The sequence below is a fragment of the Fulmarus glacialis genome, unplaced genomic scaffold, assembly GCF_000690835.1.
Source record: "Fulmarus glacialis isolate BGI_N327 unplaced genomic scaffold, ASM69083v1 scaffold35617, whole genome shotgun sequence".
NCBI classification, from domain to species: Eukaryota; Metazoa; Chordata; class Aves; order Procellariiformes; family Procellariidae; genus Fulmarus; species Fulmarus glacialis.
This window is the reverse complement of record NW_009221971.1, coordinates 20,597-41,201: the sequence shown is the minus strand read 5'-3', so window position 1 is coordinate 41,201 and position 20,605 is coordinate 20,597. Positions and strand designations below refer to the sequence as shown.

The 20,605-nt window shown below is 42.4% G+C and overlaps 1 protein-coding gene across 1 annotated transcript in view; it reads right to left on the bottom strand.

The window, feature by feature from the left end:
• Positions 1 to 1,797: 1,797 nt before the first annotated feature.
• FOXP1 (forkhead box P1) overlaps positions 1,798 to 20,605 on the bottom strand; it is a 35,484-nt gene continuing 16,676 nt past the window's right edge. Inside the window, exons 5-10 of the mRNA XM_009581310.1 lie at positions 20,438 to 20,514; positions 19,671 to 19,772; positions 14,906 to 15,027; positions 12,712 to 12,781; positions 8,873 to 9,039; positions 1,798 to 2,729 (exon numbers count right to left, since the gene is read on the bottom strand). Coding sequence (XP_009579605.1) covers positions 2,585 to 2,729; positions 8,873 to 9,039; positions 12,712 to 12,781; positions 14,906 to 15,027; positions 19,671 to 19,772; positions 20,438 to 20,514 — 683 coding nt within the window. The 3' untranslated portion in view covers positions 1,798 to 2,584. The remainder of the gene's footprint in view (positions 2,730 to 8,872; positions 9,040 to 12,711; positions 12,782 to 14,905; positions 15,028 to 19,670; positions 19,773 to 20,437; positions 20,515 to 20,605) is intronic.

Below are 20,605 nucleotides of genomic sequence, written 5' to 3'. Positions count from 1 at the left end.
TTTCTTTTTTGTCTTTTGAAACAGAAAGCAGAGTTGAGTTTTATAAAAGTAACTGCCAATAAAATTTCTTGTACCAAAGCCTATGAGTGGACAGGAGTGTTATTTCCTTATGAAAAATGCTGACCAAAAACGAAACAAAACTGAGCAAACGTGCCAAGATCAACCAAAATTAAAGCAGTCATCCTAGCACAGTCCCGAAACAGAAGTGGCACACAATCTGTAGAACCAAAGACCAAGAATTTTTTTTTTTTTTTTTTTATTTAATTCTAGAAATACTATTATGTGGTCCAGTTAAATTGTGGGAGCTTTTCTGTTCTCTTCTGTATTTTATTAAACTGTCTCCTTTATCTGATACTCTAATTTTCCGCAAAATAACTGTGTCTTTGCTTTCTCCAGCTCCCTTCTCATAGCTCCACCAGTAACACTGATTCCTGGTTTTAGCCTCAAAAGCTCTCCTCGATTCCTCTTTACAGACTTTCGTTTTGGTCACTGTAAAGAATTGCAAATAAAAAGTAACAACTTTGGTTCAGACATCTACTTGGCCTTCTAAATTTTCTAGAATAAAGGAGCAGTTTCCCTCTCAGGTTAGCAATAGCCCACATCTTGTCATTTCCCTCTAAATTCTTCAACCTCCTTTGATCAACAATAAGAGGATATTTGGCTTCATAAGATAAAGCATATAACAGAGAACATAATTTACCTTTGTGTAATATCTTTGGTAATTTTAGGAAAAAAAAAAGGTACAAAGAAGAATATAAATTAAGCTCTGAAAGGCTTTCTGAAATAATAAAAAAGCTACAGTCCTACATAAATAAATGAGTGATGGAAAAGTGGTTGCAGAATGAAAATGTTTAAGTGTTTGGTGACCGAGGTTTACTGACCTATCGCAACAAATTTTGTATGTCATGTTTGCTTTGAAGAGCCTTGCCAGTTTTGCCTAACAAGCCCCGGCGCAAATTCTCTCCTAGATCTCCTGTCTCCTACGGCGAGGTTTCCATACTGGCTGGTGTAATATTGCATAACAATCTTAACTGCAGTACTGGATTTGCACAGCTGAAAATTAACACTTTAGCATTAGTGGGGCTCCATCCTTATTAACTCCCGTAACAAGTTCAATCTGAAATCTAATTTGTATTCAAACAGATTAATGCCACCAAGCAATCCTGAACTGATGTTTAACCATGAAACATCACCACGTACAATAACAATTTAATGAAGTCATCTTTCCAACCACTATTTGCAAATGCAAATGCAAAAAGAAAAAAAAAATTGTAATAATATATGTATAGGTGCCCATCTCGGTAATCTTAGATATTCCAGAAAGATTTGTTGACCCATTAGAACTCGTGTTAAACAACCGAGAACTTGCCACTGTACTATTCATCCTCTAATAAAAGTGAAACTCTGTTGGTGCTGCATATGTTTCTTTGTGCTGTTCAATTTTGTGGCATTTGCTAATATTCACCGTTGCTGCCAAAAAAAAAAAAAGAAAAAAAAAAATCAAAAAACCCAAACAAACAAAAAAAATATATTAAAAATACTGCTTTGTGGAATGAATCTGTGTTGCTTCCTACAGTGTTTCTATGTTCATCTGTCATTCATTCTCATTCTTGCAGTACTTCGTTCCTCTCTCTCCGTTGGACAACCCTTCCACATGTATAGTGCAGCATTTGGGACCTTTTCAAAAAACAACAACAACAAAAAAGGAGACACCGAAATGGAATGTTTTCCATAGCTAAAGAAAACATGGTGGCATCTGAAGGGAACTGGAATGAATGACAGAAAAAACTACAAACAATTCAATGACATTCAGCTTCGTATAATAAAAACACCTATTAACATTCATCACAAAGTACAGAAAACGTTGAAGCCTCCGAGAGGCCCTGGGCCCAGATGAGGCCTGAGGTCAGAACTTAAAATGGTAGAGGAGAAGTGGGGCGGGGGAATAAAAGCAATACATTAAAAAGTTTGGGATAATTTTTTCTTTTAACCCCTCCCCGATATACACGCTCACACACACACACACATATCCACACACGTGCACACACAGGCCTTCCCCATCCCAAATGGAAGCAAAAAAAAAAAAAAAACAGAAACCAACCAAAAAACAAAAAAAATGGAGTAAAGGCAGTGATAATCAACATGCAGTACTGTGCAAATATGTTGTCCATTGGAATCCTTAAAATCTGGGCAAAGACTTGATCTGCAGTTCAGGTGTACATGCTCAGTTTGATGTCCTCAAGTGTCCAAAATTGGCAGGACCTGCAGTCCACAGCTGGCTGCTAAATGCAAGTGAATCAGTTTAGCAAATTTACAACACTGATGTTGATTGTAAGAGAGGAAAATCCCAAGTACCAAACAAGTCCATCCAATGCACAGAGTACAAATTCCTTTTTTCAACAAAAAGTAGAAAAATCAAAAATACTCCCAAATGGGATACTTGATGGCACTAAGAGTTAACATATTTCATAGTTGTCAAAGTGGACTGAGAATCCTCCAGACTGTACAATAATGGAGAGATTTCACAGCTAAGTTTGACGTGTTCTTCCAATCTTCATTCTCAGGATAACGATGTCAGACATACTCATTCTATGTCCTCATTTACAGGTTCATCTTCATAATCTCTGTCGTGATCGAAATCTGGACTGTGGTTGGCTGTTGTCACTAAGGATAGCGGGCCTTCATTTTCATCTGGATCTAACGGTTCTTCTTTGACATGCACGGGGTGCCTGGAAAAACGAAAACATGGTCAATCAGCAAGTTGGTCGTTGAAGAACAGTTTTGACAGCTCAGGTGGTTTGGGGAGAAAGGCGAGGTGGTTTGGGCGTTCCGACACAGTGTGCCAAGCCTAGGAGCTCCAGGTCACCAAGGAGAAGAACCTCAACTTCCGTGCCAGCCACCGGAGCCAAGCGAAGGCTATGCCGGGCAGGCAGCGCTCAGCTTCCCCGGGAAAACACTCTGGGAGGAGTACCTCGATAGCGTTTCCGTCTCGGGATCAAGAGAAAATGCTCTCAGCTGACATATTAAGTTGATTAATACAATCTTTGGATAAATAAGCGGAATAAGCATCCGAACGGCAAAGCAGCAGTTTGTCAGCCCGCCGAGCCGGCAGAGGCTGGGCTAATCATCGCTCGCTGTGTGTGCGGCGTCTCTCGTTAACATGCAGAACCTGTGAGACAACTCTCCAGAGGACGACCCCAAGTGAGGTTCTATCATTAATCAACTTCAAGCAAACACAGCAAAGAGACACCATGATACATGCTTTAAACTCCAAATTAATGCATATTTTTACAAACTGTCAATAAGGGAAGAAAAGCCCTGCCAGGAAACACAAACAGAGAGGAAAAGGCTCGCTCAACACAACAATATGATAAGAAAGCACAGTCCTAACGAGAATAATAACACTGTCAGCTGTAAACAAGGCAGAACATGATCCCCAGCTCATGGTGGGCACAAGGATGTACTAAAGAGATGAGATCTGCCAAATTTCTCATTACGGCATAGCACGTGAATAACCCGCAGGGGAACGGGGCTTGGTCATTCAAAACGGGTGTGATAACAATTGAAAAATGTTGTTCGTAAATCATATTTACAACAAATCCTATACAAATACAAATTCAAGGCAGAACATGATCCCCAGCTCATGGTGGGCACAAGGATGTACTAAAGAGATGAGATCTGCCAAATTTCTCATTACGGCATAGCACGTGAATAACCCGCAGGGGAACGGGGCTTGGTCATTCAAAACGGGTGTGATAAAAATTGAAAAATGTTGTTCGTAAATCATATTTACAACAAATCCTATACAAATACAAATTCCCTTTTTTTTTTTTTTTTTGTTCAGCAGCTTTTGAAATGTAAAACAGCCATGTGAGTCAATAGTGTCTTGTTGGTGGAACTTTATAGGAAAGTAGGATTTTATTGACATTACCAAGTATTAATAATGCGACACAGCAATGGAGACCCTGTTTGCTTCCTAAATAATTGATGTTGTAGGCAATCCCTTAAAATAAAGTGTTAATGAGTTCAAGTCCCACTCTGTCTCTCATTGAGTTGGTATCCACCTCCTAGAGTCTTGTTTTTTCTCCATGCGGGCTGATTTAACCCTTTCATGTAGGCTACCTGAAAACATAACCCAAAGCACAAACCTTCATTTGTAAGAACTTTTTCTCTCTATGCACAGCTTAAAATTAATGATTTAAAATAGCTGCATTTTATTTTATGTTTCGTGTGGATAGGAACGACAATGTTTTGTACCCTATTGCACTGACGGACAGAAAGAATAAATCACCGAACAGGGAAAATGTACTCGGTATCCACGGACAAGCCAAAGGTAACCCTGCCTACTCCAAGTGACCAGGGTGAACCAGTTGTACGCTTGTATAGTGTGCAAAGCTGTATCACACCCTATTTATTTATTTTAGCTTGAGCCTGGATCAGTTTAGGAAGCATCTAATTTGCTGACTACACACATTTTTAATGTGAGCTGTGAATGCCTTTCAAGTCCCTGAATATTTCAGCTTCTTGAGTTGTAAAGTGCTAGATCAATACTTAAGTATTAACTGCACCTTCCAGCCCATCCAACAAAGGAACGGTGGGGAGAAGTGATGCAGTAGACACACCTTTTCCCTTTAAATTCACAAATATGTGTCCTATCAACACATCCCTGGGAGCAAAGAGGTTCCTCTGCATGTCGTGTAATTTTTGCAAAAATTACAAGAAGAAAGACATTGCTTACACAATTTTGACCTAATTATTGAAAAAGGGGAGGTAAAAAAAAAGACTAGGAAGAGACGATTCAAATATCAGAGGTTAAGAATTAGCATAAGCATATAAAAAGTCTCGTGAGCAGATCATCATCTCAGAGGTGTGCATGTGCTAACTGTCCCAGCAGCTCGTGGCCTGAGCCAACATGAAACCTGCTGATTATCTGCAACTAGAAAAACTTGTATTATGAATAGGCTGTGGGGGCCTCACTTGGGAGAAAACATGAAATGAAAAACAGAAGAAAAAGGGGGAAAGAGCGGCTACACATAGAGACCGATAAAGCCTTTATGGCAGTGATCTTTTTTACTGCTGTTTTAATTTAAAAGTCTTGCTTGTTGGCTTTCTGGTTTTGATGCTGCTGCCGGGCTTATTTTTGTTGTGTGGTTTTTTTTTTGTTTTTTTTTTTTTAAAAAAGTATTATTTTTTGAAAAAGCAGATGGGAAATTTTCAAAGGAGAGAGGAGAACGCATGTTGTGTGCAGCAGAGGTGGCCCCGGCACATGAACAGGAGTTTCTGCAAAGGCTGCTCAGGGGCCACGTCTCAGTGTCCTGCCGCATCCCCGCACCACCTCGTGCTCGGCCAGAGGGCAGAAGTGAACGGGTGCCAGCAGATAAGATAGGTACCCACTGCACCCACAACCACCCGAAATGCTATGAAAGCTCCTTCAAAGGTCCTCAAACCTTTCCAAAGCAAACTCTGTCCCCCTTCTGGTTTTGTTATGAAAGCAGGTGAAACCAGGTGGTTTTAACTGAGTTTCTCTTTGAGGTTTGGTGTGGTTCCCAGAAGTCAAAAAAACAAAACTTCAGGAGTGAAAAGCAAAGCAAGCATCAAGTTATGAAAAGGGCTGCTCGACCCCGAGCAAGACAAAGCCAGAGAGGGCCACAAAGCCACGGGGAGGCACGGCCACGCCAGCCTCCTCCAGCAGCTCACGTGTTGGACACACATCAGACAGCGGGCTTGGCAAAAACTCCATCCCCCAAATTAGGAGGGTTATCTGGATAATATAACCCCCCGGGGAGAGATCTGCATGGAAAACAACAATAAAAAAATTCAACTCCTTGTGTACTCTGTCAGTTTTAACCACAAAGTGGCGTGTGAGGAGAAAACCTTACTCATTCCGTGATTTTGCTCCAACATTTCAGAGTAACTGAAGTAAATAAGCTTAAATAAGCTCAAAGGCAAAGGAAGACCTTCATCTCTCTCAAGTAAGTCTGAATCTCTATTTACCACCTCACAAAACCCCAAACTGGGGAAGGAAAACTTCCTTTAGAGACCACAGAATTTAGTCTCTTGCATTACAGAAAAGGTAAATGCTGGGCTAAGCAAAAAGAAAAAAAGGGGGGGGGGGGGGGGTAGGAAAAAAAAAGAAAGGGTTTCCCATTTCTTCTTTATAGTGGCAGAATTTCAGCACATTCCTTTTAAGTAGACGCCTAAGACTCCAGAAGGGGTTAACAATAAATAACCTTGCTGAACACAGATTCCCCTTCTTTTCACATCTGAGTAATTCTTTTGTTTGTCCACTCTGGGAACAGAGGAGTTTTTAATAAAGCTGACTGTTGTTTAAAGCCACTGAGTTCTGGTGGTGCACACAGCATGGAGTAGTTTGCTTTGTGGCTACCTTTGGAGCATATCAGGATGAAAGTGTTATGTCCCCAAGCTGTAATTATGCGACTACTTTCTAGTGTTTCAAAAGGAGGGAGAGAGAAGGGGAAAAAAAAAAAAACCCTAGCTGTGGTTCAATGTGTCATAAAAAGGAAACGAATGAGCAGTAATAAGACTTCAGCTAAAGTGTTAGGCTTCTTAGCTGTCATGTTAACAAGGTCCTTTAAACCTTACAACAAAGTTTAAAGCTTGATTTATTCGAATATACTGAAATTGTTTAAAAAATAATTTGCATTATGACAAGGAAATCTGTTCTGAGAAAAAAATTGAAAATGTCATTAACAAAGCAGGCTTATGGAAAATAAGAGGTTGCACGGCCTCTGGAAATCTGCTGTTGACTCATAATTCTGTTTAGTAAACAAGGTAAACCCCGTGACGTGTGAATGGTGTTCTGGCATCTGATCCCTTCAAACTACTTAGAAACACCATTTTAATGGGGAAGCTCAGAGGCTGGTATTGGAACATCACCCAGCCACATTTTACTTAAGCAAAAAGAAATGTTCAGCAGAGAAGACATATATTATCAATTCTGAGAAAATGACAACACTCAGGAAACAATCATTTCCATATTACAACAGAAAATTGGATTTTCCGGTGAATAATGAAAATGAGGCATCCCTCCCCCCGTCCTTCTCTCTCTCCAGTATTTGTTCTGTGCCCCTCACCTTGGTATCAATGTGCTAGGAGATGGTTATTAAGTGCAACAAAGGCCATGGCTATGCACAGTTCTGGAAGATGTCCTAGCCTGTTTTAACTCGGTTATTTTTCCCTTCTCGCAGACTCTTCAAAGACAACGAAACCTTATGAAATGAGAAGTGCATGAACTACACCAGCCTTCAACGTGCAAAAAAAAAACCTACTTGGATTAACGCAACATCATAAACGTTCATCCCTGTCTGTTACACCAGGAGAAACCCTTGGGAGAAGTCTTATTTCTGGAGAAAAGCCATGTCCCTCCACTCCTCCTTCACGCTGGCCCTACGTGGTCACGGGCAGAGGGTAACGAATTGTGACTAAAACTGCCTCAAGATGAATCCGTTTTTGAGAGACGGAAAGTGTGTCATGCAACGCTACTTTGCGAGAGATAATTAATACTGCACAAACAATCACGGGAAAAGCTAAATACATTATTTGAGTGTTTTGTAGTAAATGGTAAAGACAATGTTTAAATTAATTATTAATTAAAAATGAATGTTGCCATCTTTAAAGATTTTTTTTCAAAGCACTTTGTGCACTGATTTAAAATGCTGCAATATCAAAGTATCTAGAGCCTCAGATTCCTTCGTGCCCCCTCCCCTCTGACAACACATTATGCAGGTGGGAAACTTTTTTGCCATTAAATGCTAATTAGTTTCACAACTAATTACTATCGTGGTATTAGGTTAATGTTTTTTCTACTTTTTGATTTAGACTTACTTTTGTAAATCCCTTATTCAAATTACTTTGAAGTAAAAGACTACAAATTAGTTCTTTTTTTAATGCGTAATGTGAGCCACGGCAAGCCAGCCAGTAATTTTACAGCCCGTTTTAAGGAACAGGCAGAAGAAAGGCAGCACAGCTCTCGCATGCCGGCTCTCGCACAGGTAGCCAACCGCTCTGCAGAGTTTTTAGAGAACTACAAGACTTATAAACTCCAGCTTCCTCGCCAGCCGCCAATTACCCGGTATGTAATTTGAGGGGAGGGGGGAATTTACAGCTTTGCAAACTCACTCTGTCACCCTATAAATACCGAACACACCCATTGAGGCATCGCACCCTTCCTGCCTTACCCTTTCCTGTGCCAGCTTGCTGCCCGGGTGCCATTCACGTTGAGCAGGGACGGCGATCCCCCATTACTCCATGTGGTTATATATGCACTCATTATACTGCCGTCTGTTGCTATAATGCTCCTATTAATTTTCCTTTTGATATTTTAAGAGCAATCTATAAATCACGCAGACCTTCACGTGTGCCATCGTTACTGCTTAGAAGACCGTTGTGCGTTGAGTGGTTTTTTTTTTTTAGACCTGCCAAACAAGCCCATTTCCCAGCTCTGCCCCACCGGCACGCTCGTTGTGTGGACCGAAGGGGAGAGAAATAAAGCCCATTTCCCAGCTCTGCCCCACCGGCGCGCTCGTTGCGTGGACCGAAGGGGAGAGAAATCATTTTTTTCTCCAAGAAAGCAGTTGCCTATGAGGTTTTGCAAGGTTTAAAGAAGAGAATTGCAAACAAGTTAATTTTATAGCTCTGTGTGCTTGTCAGACTGGATTGAGCTGATCGGTTTTATGTGGAAGTTGGTAAAACGGCCCTTTTATGTTCTAATCAACCTAAGCACGGCTCCGAACAGAGATGTCTGCTCTTGCTGCTCCATCCTCAGGAGCAAACCGCAAAGGCCTCCAGAGCCACACTTCAGCAGACGGTAAGGCAATGCCTAGAGCCACGCACGCGCCTCTGCCGTACTTACATTGCTTGCATAGGGGAACGTCCTGGACTACTGTCACTCCCGTTACTGTTCGTATGCTCCATTGCACCATTAAGCTCTTCCCTCATCGCGTTGGCTAAATTGCCCAGAGTGGGATTTCCCATGGAAGCAGTAGTGTATAGAGGTATACTGTTCTCAGCCATTGAAGCCTGCCAGGGGGACAAACAAATACATGAAGAGCCATGACTAACGTTTTTATACATTGCACCACACATTCACTTATTCCAAAACATTCTTTACATTTACATTATTTGCAATTACCCTTTTTTTAAAATATTGTGCTTTCTGATAGGTATTACCCTGATTCCACCAAGGGAAATTTAACATCATTTACATCGGGGTTTAAGCATTCATAGCTGTATTGGCTTGTGAGAGGACGGAGCTTTCCATTCCCTATGTGGAATTACACCCCCTGGAAAAAATAAAACGTCCTTTTCCTACTTTCATTTTGCAAATTATGTTTGGGGCTTTGGGTTTTTTTTGTGGCTTAGGTCTGGGTTTGGGTTTTGTTTTTAATGAAATGGGAAAAAAAATTAGAAGTCGCTCAGCTGATAACTCCTTCCTCCCAGAGCAAACAGGCACCGAGCAGGAGGACAGCGTTACTGAGTTTGTTTTTTCTCATGACACGTGTGAAGCTGCAGTTAGCACTAACTGGATCAGCCCGAGCTGCAGTGATCTACCCGAGCGCTGAACCAGTCCATGTGAAATTTTTTAAGCCTCAGCAACTCACCTCTTACCTTAGCCATTACAGATCTGACCATTTTATTTTGACTTTTCCTTATTCTAAAGAAATACTATACAGAGGCACACTGGAGTTAACTTTCTAAATGGAAATCTTTGTAGGAAGAAAATGAACTGTTAAATATTTTCCTTCTGATTCCCACCGTTCTGCCTGCTAATATTTACTGTGCGTCAGCATTAGCTCATGTTGACGGCACGGTCCTGTGCCCAGCACAGCAGCGGTGGGAGTGCAGAAGCCCCGAGCCCCAGAGGAGCCCAGCGTTTGGTGGGGATGGGATGTACGGCTTTCCAAGGCCGTAGCACCCAGGGACTCGAAGGACATTCAACCATTTCACCCATCCCAGCCGGATCTGGTTGTCATCATCTGCAGCTCTCTGAGCCGTTCAGTGCCGGAGAGCCACAGACGCTGGCTCGGCAGCGCTCGACCTGCTCCTGGGGGAGGTCAGCCGGCTGCGGCGGCGGAGCCAAAAAAATCCATCAGACTCCAGGTCTGCATGATGCAAACCCTGCCTGTGGGAGGGGAATTCATGCAAACATACTCCCCACCAAATGCTCTCGCCTGCTCCTCATTCGTGGGACAAAACTCCTTGCTTGTTGCCATCCGAGCCGGCAGAGTTGTTCCCAGGCAAGCACAGCCGGAGAGCGGGCGGGGGGAGATGGGATGGAGAGGGGGGGCACGACCAGCCCTGACTGCAGCATCTTCAGGAGCACGGCCCCTTTTATTCTTCCTTACGTTGACCTCTCCATGTGCAGCCCTATGTGTCACACATGATTACAAAAGCTATTCTAACGGGGAGGATTATTTTTATCTTCTCGATTCAACAACCGGCAAACTCATTGTGATTAGGGGATGCAAAGAATGGTTCACATTTCCTGCGCTTGGCAAAATAATGACTCAAGTTCTTCACCCATAGCGATAACTTGTAATTGTAGTAAAGCAATTTACTGGGGGAGAGGTGGGACATGAGGAGTATCTGCTATGAAGATAATAATAGGGGAGGGGGGTGTTTTGGGGGCCCCCGGTGACCCGCTGGGAAAAGAGAGCACTGGCGAGAGCTGGAGTCCCCGTACCTTCCACGCACAGAGGGGGGAGAGAGCTGCTTTTTCTCCTTGGCCAAGAGGGAAAACAGACGGAGGAGATGTCAGAGGGGTCTGGGTGAAGGAGAGGGGCGGCTCTGCCACCCCACAAAAGAAGAAAAACACAGCCTGCCATCCGGGTGGCACACAGCACACTGCGCCGTCCTCCGGCCTGCGGAGAGGCAGCTGTGGCGCTCGCGGGGACGTGCAAAGAGCTGGTCTTCGCAGACGCCCGCAAAAGCCAGGGGAATGTTGCTCGTTAATTATTAATTAGGCTGAATGTAGGCACTGGCAGGTAAAGCGGCCTTGTGTCCTAGGAGGAAGGTTATTGCCCAAGTGAGGTCCGAACTGCCCACGCGGCACCGGGCACCCGCACGGCTTCGCCCAAACCCCCACATAGCACCCAAGCACCCGCTGGGATTCTGCCTCCAAAATCCAACAGGGGGGAGAGGAGTGAGGAACCTGCCGGTATATTTTCAACCTAAACGAGGACCTGTCTCAGTGCGATGAATAGTGCTCACCCCCATTTATTATAGGGGCCACACGAGCGGTAGCAAATCTGGCCCAGGCTCTTCTCTCCATGAACTCAGTTCACACGATGCTATGGGGGGGCACGAGTACGTGCCACTTCCAGGAAAAGTGGGAAATGGAAACAGTTTGGAGGTTATCACAAGAAACAAGAATGGATGGAGATGACGACAACAAGTGTTTCAGAAATAAAACACGAACAGTTCCATATGATAAGCATATTAATTGAAATTAGTCACATAGTTAACAATGTGAAGAAATGCAGGATCATTTCGTTTTTGCCTTTCAGCCTCATGAATGTAAAATGTGCTTGTAATCTTAATACTATTCAAGAGACAAAGCAGTCTTTAAAAATCACACTTCACAAGACTCAAGGGAAAATAAGTTACTAATGAATGGTATTTACAGTTGCTTCATTTAAACATGCTTTCATTTGCTTTTCAGAAGTTACTGCATAAACTCAAATAATTGGAAGAAATGCAGAACAACGCTTTTCTCCTAATAATCTGTTTCTTGATTCTGAAAAGGGAAGTCTGCTAAACCTTTCACAAAAGACTGTTGCCCAAGGAAATATTCATGGCCATCAGTGAACTTCTCGAGAAGCAACTCTCCACAAAAAAACAGGGTGCAACCACGTGCGGTGTTGCCTCCCGGATTAATTCACACTATACGGAACAGGCCTGAACCCCCACACAAACACCCCCCCACCCCCCGCAAATTCCGGGCATGGTAATGCATTTGGATCTTTGTTTCATACAGCAAATACTGACTTTACCTGGGGTTTTTGAGATAGACTCAGGAATTTGTAAAGAGGGGAGAAAAATGCCAACCTGATATACAGGACATGAGAACGGGCTGGAGATGCACACACTTTTAGGCTGTAAGTTATTAATTGTGCACCGACACTTTGTGTATTTCTACATCGTGAAAAACCAGAATTTTTGTCTTATAATTACAGTACAGTTTAAACCAATAAAAATCATCTTTTTTTTTCTATAGGAATTGCGACGTTTATTTTTTACCAACAATAGGAAGATATGCAAAAATAGCCCTTAAAAGAAAAGGGGGAAAAATGATCTGCTTTCTCTTTAAACCCATGAACAATAGAAGGTCACGTGCCACAGTATCCTATCATTCAGCACATTAATAGCTGTGCTAGAGTAATTACACTTGTGGTATTTTTGCCTCAAGTGAAATTCTGAAATAAGAGGATGGAAATTATGATACTGCTGATAAATATTAATAAGTGAACTTTTAATTTTTTTGCCACAATATTCAAAATGCTAAGCATCTAGCTAATGCTGAAGCAGCCTGATATGTGTTTGCCTCCAGGGACTATGATGCTTTATGCACTTAAGAAAAAAGTTTAACGGAATTAAAATTTAATATCTAATTAGAGCAAGGCTAATATATTTTGAAATGAGTGGGGAAGACACACGCCTCTGTTGCATATTTGCTACAGTCATTAATCTTACCTGTAAAGCAGCATTGAGAGGTGTGCAGTAGGTGTGGCTGGTCTGTATGTTTTTAATAAGAGAAGGGTTACTGCATAAGAAAAACATAAAAAGAAGAGTTAAATGCAACCAACTTCTGTGCGAGCGTTTCAAGCATGTAATGCTTCCTCCCACACCAGAAAACTAGAGCTGAGACTGTTTTTCCACACAAGTTCTTTTTCGTTTCTCTTTTTCTTTTTTTTTTATTTAAAGAAAATATCTGAGTTTTAGGCTACGGTTATCATATTTGCCTTTACTAAATAAGGAACATCATTATCTGTCGACATTACCTCGCCATGTGTTCTACTACCCTGCGTTAGCAGCACATCTTGGCATCTCTGCTCGTTTTAGCTGCGTTCAGGAGAAATTCTCCAATATTCGTCGTGTCTGGGAGCCAGTTACCATGCAAAGGTCCATCATGAGGCAGCTATGATCAAAAGCATCGCGGGACATTTTAAATACTACTTCAGGCAAACTATTCTCCAAGTCGCTGGCAGCAGAGTCCCTTGCAATGGAGCAGAGGGACTGCGATGAGAGAGGATTTGAGCCGTGTTATTTCCTGCGAGGCAAATGGCAAGCGGTCCCGCTAAGGGACTGCCGACGCCATCGCCCCAAACAGGTTGGGGTTGTGGGCATGGAGGCACGACGGCAGGTACTGCTGTGCCGCAGCAGAATGGTATGGACCACGCAAAACAACATGCTGCCCTAAAGGCTGTTCTAATAAAAAATATTCTGGTCTGCTATTTTGGACCCTGACTTTAGTAATCTTAAGTTTACATAAGGGGCCGGATTTGAGGAAAATTAATGCCAAGCATATCTGCTTTCTCTTTAGCGGGCATCTAAATATCGCTGGTTCCACCAGATGGGGGAAAAAAAAAAAAAAAAAAAAAATCATTGAATACAACCTAGATAAAAAGTGCCAATGCAAAACATCTCCAGAAAGTTTTATTGCTCACTGAGCATTTTTATTTTTCTTTTTTTCATGTGGGAGTAAATCATGGTGAGAAGAGTCTTAACTGAGCCCTTCCCACAGGGACCAAGCAAGGATCAGTTGTCCTGGAGAGAGGGCCTTCAAGTAAAGGTCAAAGAAAATTGCTTTGGGAACCCCAGGAATATTTGTGCACGGTTGTGGTAGACACAGGATGGCCTGTTGATTGTAATCTTTACAGCTGGTCTCACCGCACTTTCAAACTTTTTAAAGTTAATTCAGCGTTTCTGTCTTATAAGCACCTTACTCCATTTCTGATTAAGAGTTGCAGAACAAGGCATACAACTGAAAGCCAAGGAAAATATCAGAATTAAAACTTATCTGAAGCCTTTCCTGGCATATATCTGTCTTCCTGACAGGCCTACAGCAGCATATCTGCACTAGCGTGGATAATTATTTTAGTCTACATTGCACTATAAACAAATACTATAACAAACATGTCAAAGTAGAGTTATTACTACAGGCATTTGGATTATCAGAGTAGGACACACAAAATACACGTAACAACCAAAAATTTAGTTTCTTTAGCAGCAAAGGTGATGTCACTATTTCATGAAATGCAAGTCTACATGAGATGGGTAAATCATGCAAAGCAAAGCAACAGCAGAAAAAAAAAATTAAAGCAAGTAAAAGCTCTTACTGTGCAACAAGCTCGCCAAAGTTTTCATCAGGGCAGTATTTTCGAGGACGGCCTCGTTGAATATGACGGCCACGTTTAAACTCTTCATCATCAACAGTCCAAAAGGACCCAAACTCATCCTCTACTCTGATAAAGCACTTATGCAGTGAGAGGTTGGTGCGAATGGCACCCTGGGACAAGAGCAGCAGCAAAGGAGATGAAGTGGAAACAAAGGGACACGGGATCGGGGACAGAACAGACATCAAATACAGGGAAAAGGAAAAAGAAAATAAAATGCAATAAGCATAAGCAAATGGTTTGTGAGGGTTAATATGCATTGCCACCTAAAAGCTACTAGCATGTGATGCAACAAACACCAAGCAAGCAGGGTCAGGGTACTGGTGGGCATACAAACAGTAGTGATGAGATGTTTGTCTTGGTTTCCCTTAACTGAAACAATGCGAAACCACCTGTGGTTGGTCTAACACCAGCTAGCAGCCAAAAGCCTCTACGTTAAACTGTAAGCATGATCCAAGCTAGGCTAAGAAGTTCAAACATGGTGGACATACCCACTGATCTTTTGTGGCCTTCGTTTTTGGAACTCTAGTTCATCCACTGTCCATACTGCCCCTTTAACGTTTTCTACTCGCACAAAACACTTGTGAAGACTAAGATTATGACGCACTGCATTCTGCAGCAAGTATAAAAGAGAAAACATTCAAAAACTTTCTATGAGAAAATGCTCATCATTGTCCAAGAACAGCAGCACAGTCAGCTTGACAGTCCTCATTTTGCAATGTTAAGCCCCTTCCCCTCCCCGCACCCACTTGCTTTTCCCCGGCTCTTTACATCTTATTTTTGCAAAGACAGAACAAATATAAAAGCTTAAACCCAAGATTAGAAATTCAAGTTATTCTTATCAATTATCCCCAGTGTGAATGAGAACAGCCATCATTTTAAGCATGCATGTTGTATAATACAGCACATTTCATACAGAACACAAGAGGAACATTGCTTAAACATTTTCAAAACAAATAGATATGCTCTGCAAAGAGAAACTTGTCCTCTCCTGGAAAAGAAAGCAGTTAGAAAGAACAGAAAGGATTTCACGTAAGCACAGACGGCTCAATTTAGCAGAGAGGCACTGGAGCTGGCGTTGCTGCGGTTTCCCACAGCTGGGCTAATGCGAATCAGGTGCTGAACCCCCTTCCACACCCACGGCATGGACCAGGGGCTCGGGGGCTCAGCAGCACCCCACCGGCCAGCACGGCACTGACTCCTGCCTCCACGGCTTGCTCTTATATGGAAGTTGGCTCCTATTTCTGGCAGACTACTGTACTGACTGATCTGAGCCTCTGCCAAGTGAAAACATGAGGAGGGCTCTCCAAAACAAAGTGATAATATCCCCACAGCTCATCACCCAGAGGGACCTGCGCTCATGGCATCCGATGCTCCGGTGTCCTCTCTGCAGCTTGGTGCTGGGTAAGGATGAGCCCGGCCAACCCCTCCGACGTGTTCGGCCTGAAGCCGAACATAATGAGACACCTCACTTTGTCACGGCAAGCTGTGGCTTTTCTGTCCCTGCTCCCTCTGAAACGGTGCCGAGAGCCTTGTTATTCTTCAAATGGAGTGCCATGCTCCTTCCCCGTTTTATGAGTTTTCTGAACAAATACCCTATTACAAAGCCACTCGGATTTGTACATGGAGCTTGTCCCCAGCGCCGCTGAAAGGGGCTTGGTAAACAGGGAAAACAGAAGAAGCCATTTGCTGAAAATATGCAGGCGAACAAACTCCATCCATCATCACTGGCACCATTGATTTAGTCAATCTGGTTGACTCGTTAGCAGGCACAATGCCAGCCAAACACATGGCCTGGGTCTAGGCAACCAAGAGACTACAATTCTTTTTCCTTCCGTCTCCGTCTTCTGCTTCGTTTTTTTTTTAATGAACATCGGGTCTGGATGGTGAAAAGGAGCTCTAATCATGAATGTCTAAATCACTGTGCAAACAAAGGGTACGCACAGTGCGTTTGTCATGTAAATTAAGAGGCAGTGGTGTGTGTGCCTGGGAGGGGAAGGCTAAGAGTCTTTTGCTACTTTTCAATTTCTCCGCAATCGTTAGCACAGTCCTCACACTCCCGTCCCCGGTACAGGGGAAGAGTCAGGGCTCGAAATGCCTTTTCTCAGCAGATGCTTGAGTGCAAACGCGCTTCCTCTGGCTGTAGGTGCCTAATCCCGGCTCTGTGGCAGGGTCCGGGCGCTTCGGCTTTTCCACACTGATCTGCTTGTGAACTGGTGGAAAAATAAACCTTGAATATGCTTTTCTTCTCAGCAAGGCAGAAATCTAGCAGAAAGTCAACCCGTCCATCAGGGCCGCTTCCTTCTGCTCTTACTTTCTTCTGTTGTTATTTTTTAATGATTTTTTTTTTGTTCCCTCCCACCTCTCCCAGATTTCACTAGTTTTGAAATTTTTGGCAAAATCCCTGATTTTGAGGTGGAGGAAAAACATGCAAACGCCCCACACCTTACGGGCTAAAATCAGCTAGCTCAGCAACTGCTGGTGGGTGCCGCACTAGTGCAACCCGACACAGGGCTGCCGGCCCACATCTGGGTAACTCAGGCAGTTTCCTGTGAAAATGGGAACACTGTCAAGTCTGGAGCAAAATGTAAGAATAATAATGCTATTTCCCCCAGTGAAAGCTGATCTTGTAGTTCATACAGCAGTTGATCAAACGCACACAGCAAAGTTCAGCAAAGTGAGTCCTCAGAGTTTGTAAACAGACTCTAAACACACGGCTGAGCAGAAATATTTGTGTTCTTTAAATAAATTTAATGCCGGAGAAATACTTTACAGTCTGTTCTTGCTCTCTTGAAGTCAATGTGCAATTGATGGTTAAGGCTGCTGGATCGGGCTCTTGCTGAATACGTTGAGACAGACAAGTTGAGTATTTGCAAGTTGTCCATGAAGTGTTGCCCTCGCTTTCTCTTTTCCACGTGATCACTTATTTAAAGAATTCATGGCAGAAAAAAATTGTTTTGTTTCCCTTGCCTCTGGATACTTGCTATCTAACAGTTTTATTTGAACAATACCCCAACGTTTCGGAGCCACACCTGCAGCCTGTGCCTCGTGGCTGTGACTCAGTGCCAGCAAATTACTCCAAAAAATAAAAGCAAACAGACATTGCCTCTGACCTGTCAAAACCAGTTCACAGTGCTCCCCCAGCAATCAGCTTAACAGAAAAATTAGGAGTTATTATTGTAAGATTATATATTTACCTTGTTAAAAATATTTGTATGCAAGCCACTTTTGCAGAAAAATTACCCTGAACATGCTTGAATGTAGTAAATGAAAGGGTTTGTTATTTTAATAACTGCTCAGGCTCTGCTGTACTGCATTTTGGGAGAGAGGTTCATTTTTTAAAGGTCTTTATTCCTGCACTCTTCTGTGTTTTTGAAAGAGGGCTCAGGGAAGCTTGCCCACACCAAACCCTGACCCTAAACTTGGGGAACATTGACCCAGATGCCCTCTAAGCATGAGCTGAAGGTGAGTGCAAATCAGCACGTATATATTCAAATTATTCTGATTCTGCAATTAGCCCCTTGTGCTTGTTCTGCGCCCCGTGGGCTTCCCGTCATGCCAATTCATTTTTCCTGCTGTTCCTGAAGGCTGGCATAAATCTGAGCAGTCTTCAGCACAAAAACCTCCATTACTTCAAGTGGTTGCCAATTTTGCTAGCGCTGGTGGAACTTGGGGTGAAGCTTCTCTGCCCGGGTAGGTGAAGCAGGACCTGGACACCTGCACAAGGTATGCAGGAGGGGTCTTCTAAATGGTACCTGCCTCCCCGGGACACACCTTGCCCTTCTGCAAGCCCGAGGGTCTGCAGCTCAGCCTCTCTCCTCCTCCTCTGCAGAAGCACACTGTAAGTGCACACGGCTTCTGGGACTGGATTTTACGTGATGCACAAAGCTAACTCCTAAAACTAGCCTTGCAGGAGATATGGCCAGGGCTGCCTGCTGCCTCCTTCCATTCCCCCCTCTGCTTCCCTTCCCTTTGCTGCTGGAATTAAATAGGATTTTTACTTTAGCACCCACACCTGCAGCTGCTGAGAAGTCCTACTGGAACCACTCCAGCGGCAAAAGACAGGCAGGTCTAAAAGGATCTTAAATCAGGGAAAGTTAATTTCCTTTCTGGATAGTAAGGAAGCTGCAAAGTGAAACACTGCTTATGTTTTCCAACTGCAGTGAAGAATCAAAGCAGCAATCACAAGACTTTTCCTGAACCTAAGAGCTTCTAGACCAAGGTTGAAAATGTACAAAATTGCACTGGGATCTGAATTAAAAGCAAAACATGCTACTAAAAGCCAAGCTAACTTCCAAGGACCATTTTTAGCTTCATCCTCTGAAGGAATTAATCCTAAATGCAGGCTGAGACAGGAAAAACAGAAAGAGCTGATGAAACAGCATTTATGGGACATATTCATCCTACCTGGTCATCTGAAGTTGTTTGAGAGCAACAGAGTTGTCTAGATTAAGACAGGCTTAAAGTACCGGGGGTGCAATTTTTACAGCGATACAAGATCCTATTACTTCATTCATTCATTTGTAATTGCACTAGCTTCAGAAGCCAGTGTGGCTATTATGATGGTACATATAAGGGAAGGAGTGTCCCCAAACTACAAAATAAAATTAACTCCCCAGACCTCTTATCTAACAATATCTGAGATGGTTATGGTAGGAAATTAAGGTGCCAAATATCAAGTTTATTTTTCTTAAACACAATTCTTATTGTGGGGCTTGCTTCTTGCATACTATGTTCAATAAGCTTCTGCTGTGTGATTTAAAAAAAAAAAAAAGGACGTTTATAACAGATCTATCTATGTAGTTGAGAGTCAATTGATTGAGGAAAGAAATCCGCTTATCTATAGATCCTAGGAAGAAATGTGGTTGTTGTGATTACAGTCTGCATAACTAAAAAGACAAACAGTGTATCTTCTATTGACACAATAACTTTACCTCTTTCTTTTTTTTTTCCCTAATACGTTCCAGCTGAAGGGCTTGAGTTTCTCTGCTAGCAGCAACCACACAGAGGAACTCGTGGCATAAACACGGAACATAAAAGCCAATAATGGGGATTCAATTAGTGGTTTCCAAAGGCAGAAGAATTTTTCTGCCAAATATCAAATTGTTCCTGTAGATAAGGCACCCAGTGAGTGTCAAAACTGCCGATCTAAATTTTCATGTCCCCATGTTGTTACAATTTGTTATGTCATCAGCAATGTCTATTCTGTACATGTCAGATATCAAAGGCAAGAGGCATAGGCAGGCTAAGCCTTACCTTCCACGTCGCCGCGTTGCGTCTGAAGTAAGCAAACATTCGCGTGAACCAGTTGTAGATTTCATTTAGTGTTAGCTGTTTTTCTGGAGATTCGAGTATGGCCTTGTGAAGCAAAGCAATTGCAAGATCAGTTATGAGCACACCAGTTCAAAACACACTCACAGTTTTACTTTACCAAATACAGAAAGGAAAGAAAGGAAGTAAGGAAGGAAGGAAGAAAGAAAAAAAGAAAGAAAGAAAGAAAGAAGGTATTTGGAGCAAAAAATCCAAAGGAGGGTTTTCACAATATGAACTAAGATTAATGGCTGTATTTAACAGTTCAATGGCAAAATTCAAAATGGAATTATCTAATTGTTTTGAGTTTTTATTTCTGTTTCCTTACAGAAATATTAATTTATTAGTCATTCATAAAGCAGAATCAAAGAGAAATGCAAAACATTTCACTAGCTGATTAAAGCTCAGTAATTATTTAGAGCTCAGATTAATTCTAGGGATCAGAGATTACTGTAGCTTGTGATAATTGACTTGCCATCTTTAAACAGGCTCATTTTCACTGTTGTGTGAAATGAATTTCCTAATAATCACATCGTATTGTAATACTTAATCAAAAGCAATTATGTTATATATTGCAGTTCTAAAAACCCTTATAGTAAAGGTTTTGAGCACGCTTACATACCAAAGGTTTGAAAATCTATTTAATCCAGAGTGTGCACATATAGGGAGATATTTTTTTTGTAATCCAAATGCATGTGTTTGGCTCAGCTTACCTGTCTAATTAAAGATGCATAAGTGAATGGTGGTCTAACTTCTGCGTTCTTATAAAATTCTTGGTTCTGGGCAATATCTGCTAAATAAGAGCAGTTGTTCTGTTATCATCACAGCCTGCCGCTGCCAGGCTGCGGGCAACAGCAAGCTGCCCCACTAAAGGGGCTGCG